This window comes from Branchiostoma belcheri, unplaced genomic scaffold (assembly GCF_001625305.1).
Source record: "Branchiostoma belcheri isolate BF01 breed outbred unplaced genomic scaffold, Haploidv18h27 scaffold98, whole genome shotgun sequence".
NCBI classification, from domain to species: Eukaryota; Metazoa; Chordata; class Leptocardii; order Amphioxiformes; family Branchiostomatidae; genus Branchiostoma; species Branchiostoma belcheri.
The window spans coordinates 1,216,146-1,226,972 of NW_017804664.1; the positions used below are offsets into that span (position 1 = coordinate 1,216,146).

At 42.1% G+C, this 10,827-nt stretch overlaps 1 protein-coding gene across 1 annotated transcript; it reads left to right on the forward strand.

Moving 5' to 3' along the window:
* On the forward strand, positions 1 to 9,653 carry LOC109462039 (carboxylesterase 5A-like). Its single transcript, XM_019758535.1, has 9 exons — positions 1 to 135; positions 595 to 799; positions 1,353 to 1,532; positions 2,560 to 2,834; positions 3,471 to 3,549; positions 4,912 to 5,064; positions 5,941 to 6,097; positions 7,743 to 7,965; positions 9,323 to 9,653. Exons 1-9 carry the CDS (start codon positions 44 to 46, stop codon positions 9,597 to 9,599), a joined length of 1,641 nt encoding a protein of 546 aa, XP_019614094.1. The 5' UTR covers positions 1 to 43; the 3' UTR covers positions 9,600 to 9,653.
* The last annotated feature ends 1,174 nt before the right edge of the window (positions 9,654 to 10,827 follow it).

Below are 10,827 nucleotides of genomic sequence, written 5' to 3' on the forward strand. Positions count from 1 at the left end.
TGTTGTTTCCACAACCTATGGTGACGTCAGAGGGTCAGAGTTCATGACCTCCGGTGTTGTCGGAAATGCCGTCGTTGACCGAGTCTTCACCTTTAAAGGGATTCCTTATGCCGCACCACCTGTGGGAGACCTAAGGTAGTGGTCTTAAGAAAAAAGGGCAATATTTGCCAAGAAAATACAATTTAATACTCTGATGGTCTAGTCTACGAAAGTACTGTTCTGCTTATTCTTACTCACATTTATGTATATGTTGAACAGCCTGTCTGGCCACATGAAGCATAATGTAATCCAACGTAACGCCACATGGTGTCTGCTACAGCACCAGTTATCATGGTAACAGCCGTCTGGTCCAGGCCATTAACCTTATTTGAACTAAATAAAAAGAGGAAGAAGAAACTGAGAAAAACAATATAATTTCTTCTGCTAACTAAGAGGTAAATATAGATAGCGAAAAGACAGATAGAAATTATTGAATGAACTTTTATTAAGATGATATGTCGGTTAAAAGATAAGATGATTTTGATTGATGGTTAGATGCATGGATGAATGGGTAACACGACTTGCAGATTCTGTTATTCCAACTATCTTTGCTAGGTGGCGCCCTCCCGAGGACCCTGTCAGCTGGACGGCCGAACGTGACGCCACCGAATTTGGGCCGGTTTGCCCCCAGAATCCCGGAGAGGGGCCGGAACCGTACCCCATATTCCAGGAATTCGTTGCTCGCAGTAACTCCAGCAGCGAGGACTGTCTGTTCCTGAACGTGTACACCCCAAGCGTTTCCGCCAACGCCAACCTACCTGTAAGTACCATCGAACACTTAAATGAAATATAAGAAGTCGATAACATGTTTTTGCAGTTTAAAATTTCTTGGATAGATAAATGGATATGTGGATAAATTTGAAGTTGGATTGATGGTTGGATGGGTTAGTTGATGGTTGGATGGATGGTTGGATGGATGGATGGATGGATGGATGGAGAGGTGAGTCGATGGATGAATGGGTATGTGGTTGAGTCGATTAATGGATAGACGGGTGGGTGAGTCGATGAATGGGGGGATGGATGGATCGATGGATGGGTGGGTGGGTGAGTCGATGGGTGGATTGGGGGATAGACGCCTGAGTGGGTGGGTGAGTCGATGGATGGTTGGATGAACGGGTGAGTGAGTCGATGGGTGGATGAACGGGTGGATGAAATGATAGGTGGATGGCCATGGATTGATTAATGAAAGGAAAAGCAGATACATGTTTGGGTGACAAAATTAACGGATCAATGAAGATCGTCAATCAATATCCTTCATATCAGACAGTCATATCGGACAGTCTATCAGAAACATACAGCTCTATCTAATCCAGGTGATGGTGTGGCTACACGGCGGGGGTATGGTCCGTGGCTCTGGCGACGAGTATCCTGCCGAGATCCCCACGTCACTCCATAACGTCGTCATGGTAACCATCAACTTCCGGCTGGGTAACCTGGGATTCCTGCCGACTCGGGACGACGACGCACCGGGCAACTTCGGTCCTCTGGACACGGTACGATCTTTTTTTCTTGCTTAAGGCCGCACAACACAGTATTTATGGGCGAACCCCGTAGTCAAAAGTAGTTCGGGCACAAAGTACCGCTGCACAATACTAGAGAAAGGTGCAGGGATTGTTCTTTGCATGGCATCGAGATGGGATCTGTGGTAAATGTTAGAGGAATACGTCGGTTTTGAGACTGTAAAAGTTGAATTATGGTGCGTGTTCAGTCAGCGTAGATTTGCGCTTGGATGCTTGTCCCGCCTAGTACTGTGCGTCGGCTGCAGTTCCATGACCTCCGCAGTGGCACTAATAAAAGAGGGCATGAGAAGAGAACTAGCCGGCAAATGTAAGCTCATTTTCACATATTTTGTACACTATACCCTGAAAATAAACATATCAAAATTCTGAACCTTGCTTGTGCACCCTACTATGATTTTCAATGAGTCGAAGTGAGTCACTTTGGGGTCCTTAACTATAGAAATCCCCATAGGGCTAATACTGTGTTGTGCCGCCTTAAAAACACCAAAGAGATTTCAGAATAAACTTGCATTTTTAGAGTGAGCCTACAGCATAGGGAGTCATTTTAGGTGGTACCCATATCGTAAATTCCGACGCATGTTTTGCGGGGTCATTTTGATGGTTGGGAATCGGTTAGATTCAATATGGCTACCATGAAGATGCATTGTGGGAAGGAAGGTCAAAGGTCAGCAAAGGATTATGGGATGAATGGAAATAGTGATACGTCATGCTACTAATCTTCTTTAGCATTGTCATCAGATTTTTATTTCATATCAATGATACACAGCAGCAGAAAAAACACTGTAAAGGATGTTCCATGTTAGGGGATGGTATGTTCAGCACCAAGGACAGTACAGTGAAAAAATTTCAGTTTCAGTCTGAAAGAAATGCCATAATAAAATCACCAGGAAAAATGTCAAGATTTAAATAAATTTGATTGATATATACAACATACAGTCATTTATTCAATGACATATAGAAAATAAAGGTTATAACTATCTACCCCCACATCTTTTAACAGATGAAAGCCCTTGAGTGGATCCAGGCGAACATCAGAAACTTTGGAGGAGATCCTGACCGAGTCACCATCTTCGGCCACTCTGGTGGGAGCTGGGGCGTGTCCCTGCTGGTCATGTCTCCCCTGGCAAGGGGCCTGTTCCACCGGGTTATCTCTCAGAGCGGCGTGGCGGGAGTTCCCGTGACTGAGAAGGGTGACCTCACACGAACAGAGACCCTGGCTAGAGGGTTAAACTGCACCACGGCCGACTACGATGCAATGATGAACTGTCTTCGAGGGTATGTTCAGTCCATGTTTTAGTTGTGAATTCGATTCAATTCTAGTTGTTTATTTCAACAATTGGTGCTCTCAGGAAATTCAAACTCTACAACTGGATAAATTATGGATAATAATTTCCGACCATTTTGAGTGACACCCACCACTATTCATCAGCGTCAATGATGAACTGATGGGTGTCACCCAAAACGTCCGGAAATTATTTCCTGTAATTTATCCAGTTTGAATTTCCTATGAGTTTTGTTTACCTGGATGTCTAACCTTCATCAACGCCATGCCCGTAGCCAGGATTTTTAATGGGGGAGGGGGTTCTTCCCACTGCGAGCGCCGAAAGCAAGATTTCTACGGGTCTGGGGGGCAAGCTCCCCTGGAAAATTCTGAAGAAAATTAACCTTCTAAAATGGCATTTCCTGCGATATGATTTCAAAGAAGAAAAACAGAGATCACTTTTTAAATAACAAAGTGAGCAGTTTTATTTACGATTCCAGCCCCGCTGGAAATACGAATCAATCCATCTTTAAAACGAAGGTCTTGGGCTTTTAGTTAAAAAGTGGACCAAAAAGTGTACCTTTGAGCCCTTCGGGGAGTTCGATTCGTCCGGCATGATCAAATGATGTTCATCGTTTGTTTGAACACAGTAAACCAAGTGAAGCTGTAAAGCAAGGAGCGGCCATAACAGCAGTCATCGGCGGAACATTTCTCCCGGAGAGTCCATGGGTACGTGTTCCTGTATTTATTGTTCTATATTCCATTCATTTGTTGAGTTTTCAAATAGTGGTACATCACTGGACTATGAAACGGGGAGACCCGGGTTCAATTCCGGGTCCTACCCGAACAAGTCCGAACATGCGCCCCGACGTTGTACCCTTAGGAAAGCTACTTTACACGACTTTCCTCACTTACCTCAGGTGAAAATGAGTACCTAGCTTCGGTTATGGACGTCCCTCGGATATGACGTTAAATGGAGGTCCCGTGTTTTTGAGAGCCACACCCCACGCACGTTAAAGAACCCACCACACTTATCGAAAAGAGTAGGGGACCTTCCCGGTGTGAGTGGGTCAAACATTACAGTCTGGAATTAGGTTTGACATCTTTGAAAAGGTGATAGTCACCTGTTATGTCAATCCTTCCACAAATGTGGTAAATCGTCATAAATAAATCGTGACCGTTGGGCTTTCAATGAACTTTTGGTGGTCTCCAAGGTTTTACAATGATCAATGTTTTTCGGTCGCTTGTCAGTTACCAAAATCGTGTCAACTATCCAGAAGGAGCACATAGTTCCGGTTAATGTATTAGACATAAATTTTGCAAATTTACGCAAAATTTATTAGCTTTCGATACTGTACACGAATTCCATCTTCAATCAAGACGTTTACTATATTACATTTGCCGTGTTTGTATATCCAACAAAAGTTTGAAAAATAAAACTAGGCCTCTTGCTTAAAGGTATCGTTACAGAACGACCCCCCATTTATCCAATCAATCATTTATTCATATTCTTGAGTTTGTTCTTCTTTATTTGAAACTGATCGAAGTTTAGTATACGTAGTATCCCTTACAACACATACAGGAATATAAAAACCTTAACCCAGTCATGCCACTACATATACCCTCGATAAGAGTATATAAGGTTGTGAGTGTTGAATTCTACGTTCTGTGTCTTATTTTGATCGACATTTAGGCCACACCGATTTAATTTTATGGATTACATCCGCGCGCGCATTGATTTTTCGCTTGTTCTAAAAAAAAGATCACGTCGAAGCTCTGGCCTGGCTCTAGGCCTAGGCAGTCCATGGTAGTTAGCGACAGTACGGAGCCGGGCACCCAGGCTGCCGATGCTTCATAACTCAAGAACTCAGTACAGTGCCGATTTATAAATTCGGCTTGTCGTATACGTCGCTATTCGCTAAGTACTGCCGCGAATTCACAATAACAGCTTTGTATTCCTGTGGTTAAGTAGCATTTTTATTTTAGGCCGGAATTTTTTTATTCGCCCGCGCGCACCGGTCTTTAGAGGATGTCATCCATAAAATTAAGCCGGTGTTGCCTTACTATACATTTACAACGTATCTTACACAGGACCTGATGTTCAAGAAGGATATCAACAATATTGACTATCTCCTGGGCACCGTTAATAACGAGACTGCCTTTGTGGATGACGATGGGTTGTCCAGACAGGAATTCCAATTGCAATTGCCATTCAGTTTACGCCGTATCACCGCCCAGTACGTGGTAAGTAAGGGACTTGATCCTATTTACCTTATATAAAGCTATTTACCTATATTGTATAGAAGGCTACCTGTATGTGAAAGAACTTGTAAATATGGTAATGCAAAGGCTGTGGAAGACGAAATACACTTTATCTCAAATTGTTCCTTTCATAGCAACGCTCGAAATGAGCTAACTATTCAAACTTCTACAATTTACCCCAATTTTACTAAACTTACAGACCAAGAAAAAACTATTCTTCTTTTAACCTCCCAAAACCCACTAATCTTATAAAGGTGGACATTACGTCTGCCATGGTCTAAAACAGAGAAGTCAAACCCCTTAGACATAGTTTTAGACATAGCTGTAGCTCTAGACAACTACCTTTTATGATGTAGATTTTAGTTATTTTATACTACGTTTCATTGTTGTTTTATGTTTGTATGTATGTATGCAATTAGCCCCCCGGGCATGAATTTTCCAAAAAAAAAAAACTTCTATAAACAGGGGTGCCAAAAGAATTCATAGGAATGTTACGGAATTCATATAAATGTTACGGGATTTATACGAATTTTACGGAATCCATACGAATTTTACGGATTCTATACGAATTTTCATTATTTATTTCATTTTTATTTATTTATCCAGGGGTAGCTTATGGCCATGGTTTTCAACGGTCCCTGCACAGAATTTTAGGGAATTCATACTAATTTTTTACGGAATACATACGATCCGTTACGCGGAAATACACTCAAGGTAGCACTGAACTGTTTCAATAGTCCAAAAAAACACAACCTCGGTCCATGAAATAAAACTTTCTATTCGAGGCATTAACATTGGATTAGGTCACCTTTCTTGTCTTTATTTTGATTTTTGGTTATTTGTTCATCTAACCTCCAGGGTGGGACGGTGGATGTGCTCGTTCAGCCTGTGACAGACCAGTATGTGGATCCGGCTAGGTGGGACGACAACATCTACTTAGGGTTCCAATTCCTCCAACAGGGCACCGACTCCGTGTTCGCTGCTCCGACCGTTCTGATGGCTCAGGCCGCAGCAGGTTTTGTTTATTTGTTTTTTTTTATTTATTTATTATAATTTTTCACAAAGTGAAAGGGAGGGCAAAACAGGTGCATACGCACCTTTACAAATTGCCCTCCCCCATACAAAGACACATATACAATATCATATACAACATCAAAATTTACATCGTCAATAACAAGTAAAAAATACATCAATATAAAAGGTTAAGCATAATTCAAATACTGTATATCTAATAAGTAGTTATAATATATTGTGTTGATAAAAAAAGACTTAGTGCGGTCGAGAAGCAATACAAGAACTACACCCACAAGAAGTGGTCCAAGTACATGGCAGATCAAGACTGTAATCTGTTGTAGGTGGCCTTCAGTAGTTTATGTTTAAATGATATAATATCCGACTGATGAGCTGCTCGCTCATCAGTACCGCGGAGGTCAGGGCCTAGCTTATTAGAAAAGCCTAGCCTAGGTTAGAAAAGATCCTCCAATGAGCAACAAAACACTCTGTAAAAGCTGCAAATGCATTTCTATATGTTAGTTTTCACCTCCATGAAGAGGGAGGGGGGGGAGTGATTGTGGCATGTGTGTATGTTTGTGTCTGTTTGTCCTCACGTTAGTCTATCTGTCTGTGTCTGTCTTACCGAAAAATGTGTGCACAGCTTAAAAAAGACATTGCTGGATGAATATGATGTTGACACGGTATTTCATAGGTGGATTAGGTGTTGGTCAAGGTGTAATTTGGGTTTTGATGCTGCAGCAGAACTTCTGGCTTTTGTATCTTTCTTTTTGATTTGAAATACTTGTCTCTCAACCTTTACCCATAATGTATCCCTTTTGCGCATTAGGAACCCAATCATACTTAAAAGGGCAAGAAGAAGGCTAGTCTGTAGAGTTTGCTTTTCCGTACTCAATGTACTCCTGATGCCCTGTTATCAATCCGTTTGAACGATATCTGCCCTTTAACCCCTCCGAAGCCTTGAGGTTATGTGGCGTAGTGTCAGCGTGTTCGACTCCGAACCTTAAGGTCCCGGGTTCGAGTCATGACATGCCACCAATCTTGTGCCCTTGGGAAAAGCTATTTACATGACTTTTCTCACTCAACTTAAGTGAAAATGAGTATTGTCTGTCCAGTACAGTACTTGATTCTATGTGTGGGACACAACACCAGCAACAACTGCCTATGTCCCACTGTTGCAATTTCAATAAATCCAAAAATCCAAATCCAATCCAAGCCAGATTGAGGCTAATAAAATGCAACATGAGCTTTCGACCAGTCACTCTGGTCTTCCTCAGTAGACTGACCCAGTGAAGCTTGTCACGTGGCTTCTTTGAAGTGTGACGTCAACACTGGGTCAAAGGTATCTGGTAGTCGATGTCGGCCCCCGTCGCGGTTCAATGTAGGGTGATGGGCCCTGATGTAAAAATTGATTCCTTCACCCCTTTGTCCCAGTGTTGACCTTTGACCCAGTGTTGACGTCACACTTCAAAGAAGGCACGTGACAAGCTTCACTGGGTCAGTCTACTGAGGAAGACCAGAGTGACTGGTCGAAAGGTCTAGGTGAGAGAATTTGTTGTGTTTGACCAACAGTTTTAACTTTAAACATGTAAGTACCAATACAGATGAACTTTCATGACACTACATGGGGTTTGTTTGTCCCTACACAGAGCACGGCCGAGTGTATCAGTACGAGTTCCAGCGGGATTCAAACGCGTTCTCCTGGCGTCCGTCCTACATCATGGCGGACCACGGGGACGACGTGTTCTACACCTTCGGGATCCCGCTCCTGCGTGACGACACTGGGACCTCCTGGAAGTACAACTTCACCCAGGAGGAACGGGACCTGAGTCTGGACATGATGGCTTACTGGGTCAACTTCGCCACAAACGGGTGAGTTACTGTATACAGTAGTTACTGCAGTTACTGTAGCTCCTGGAAGTACGGCTTTACCCAGGAGGAACGGGACCTGAGTCTGGACATGATGGCGTACTGGGTCAACTTCGCCACAAACGGGTGAGTTACTGTTATACAGTAGTTACTGCAGTTACTGTAGCTCCTGGAAGTACAACTTCACCCAGGAGGAACGGGACCTGAGTCTGGACATGATGGCGTACTGGGTCAACTTCGCCACCAATGGGTACGTGGATTTAACCTGGGTACCGTCTTCAGTATTTACCGCCAGCTCTATTTCTTTGAAGTCTCTCTGAACAATTCGAAACTTTCAACGAAGTTGTGGGGTCGTATGGCGTAGCGACAGAGTGCTCGACTCGGAACCAAGAGGTCCCGAGTTCGAGTCCTGACATGCCACCGATATTGTGACCATGGGAAAGGCACTTTGCACGAATTCCTTCACTTCGCTAAGGTTAGAATGAGTATTGTATTGCCCCCTAGGTTGGTGGCGGCATTAATATGAAAAGACTTGAGTTGAAAAAACTTGAGTGTAAGTCACCACGTCTTGTGATTAGATGTTCGAATATTTAAAAAAAAGCTGGGGAGCAGCCTGGTAACTAAAAAGGTTTAGGCCACGCCCTCCTTTGCCCTTTCGGTACAAATGGAGTTAAAGTTGAGATATATATGAGTCAAGTTTGACTGCCAACTACGTCCGGCCGACTCCTAAATAGGAATCAACTACTAACGAACTTCCCGTCTACACCAGAAGGTTCTGGTTTGGGATTAAAAGAAACATACATTGGTCGTAGAATAATTATGCCTTCCCTGAATTGCGTAATGTTGTAAGGTTACAACAGTCGTCTTTACACAGCTACAACGTAGAATTTGAAAGAAAGTGTGGAACTATTAACATAACAATTTCAAATATATTGCAATAAAGTAAGAACAGTAAACCAGTGACCAGGGCTAATAAGACAAAGAGATACTCACTTGTTAAAACGTATAATTGTAGATTGCAAGAAATGTCAATCATTTTTTTTCATTCCAACATTTCATGACCAAACATGGTGACGGCACACTCAAGTAATATAAACTTATTTAATGCCGCCACCAACACAGAGTACAAATACAGGAAACTGCAATACCCATTTTCAATTGAGGTACTAGTAAGTGAGGAAAGTCGTGTAAAGTGCCTTTCCCAAGGGCACCAGATCAGTGGCATGTCAGGACTCGAACCTCGACCTCTTTGTTCCGAGTCGAGCACTCTGCTGCTACGCCAAACGACCCCAAGATCATTAAGTTCTTGCCTTGGTTTAATTTCTGCTAACCTAATAAATAATTTTGGGTAACCTTGCAGAGATCCAAACGACTCTACAGGAGCAGCACGCATGCGCAACATGGTTTCCTGGCCACGCTACGTGACGTCATCTCAGTCGTACCTCCAGCTGGACGTGACGTCATCTGCTGACGTCAAACTCCGGGAGGACCTGATGACGTTTTGGAACGAGGAGGTGCCGAGGCTTCTGGGAAAGAATGTCACACGTGTTGGCTCTGGTGGTAACGGCGGGCCGTCGTGCTCCAGCCATTTCATACTGGCGTTATCATTGGTTTGCGGCCTAATTACGTTAATCTAGAAGGCCTCCCATTGGCCAGGCCTGCTACAACCTTGGCAGCAAACACCGCTCAATCAGCCAGATCGTAAATAGTTAAAATAGGCGACAATAGGCGTTCAATAGGCGACAAAGGTTGTGATTTTGAGAGCCTTAAGTTTGTTTTTTGTTTGTTTGTTTGCTTGTGGGTGAGTTTGGCTTTATTATGTAACCAAGAAGCTATAATTGTTCAGGGTAGGAAACGACTGAACATCATTTAGAATAGATATTTAATGATTTGGCTAGTGATCCGGGTTCATCCGAGTAATACAGTACGTTTTAACGAAGTAAAACTTACATAAGAAGACTTAAATTTTCGATGTTAATGTTAGTAAACTGGTTGTACAATGTTTCATCTCTCAGGTGTCAGATCATGGAGCTAAAAAAAGTTTACATTTTCGTTTGAAATAGTCCCAAAATATATATTGGGACTTTTCAATATCAATGTTGGTAAACTGGTTGTACAGTGTTTCATCGCTCAGGTGTGACATCATGGAGCTAGAAAAGGTCAATAAACTTTAAAAAAAGTATGTACATGCTGCTATTCAGAAAAAAAAGACTAGGGTCAGCAGGTTTTTTTAAGGTCTGCAGAGAAACAGGAAACGCAACATTTTTTCTAGGCCTTACCATAGTCCTAAACTCGTATTGTACAAATTTTTGGTAGTTTTTTTTTTTCAGTGCTTGCCATATGCATACTAGGTAGTTATGCTTTCCATTCTTTTCCTGTCATTTCGTTGAATTGATTCAATTTCTTCCTCGAATGACCTGAAATTTGGTGTGAAGGTCGAAACTCCTTTTATACACTGTCAGACTTTTATAACACAGCCGTAGATATTCTTAACCATATGTCACCAAAGTAGGATTTCTCTAATAAGTTAAAAACTTCCAAGTAAACTTTTGTTATACCTACTGTAATGAAAAGAAAAGAGAACGAATTAAAATCTTTCACACGCACGATTTGTGGTTTAGTTGTTTATTTGTTTTATTTTATTTGTTTGCCTTAAAAATCGTTTTAAGCATGATTGTAACTGCATATAAATATGTAAAAGGTCAGGACGTCGCTTCAATTACGGTGTGGTATACGATACAATGTTAAAATTATTTGTTATATTTTAATATAGCATGGGAAATTATAACAGTCAAGTGTATACAGAAAAAAATGCTTTATGTGACTTGTTAAAATCGTCAGATTTGAAGCCAATCTACTTGAACC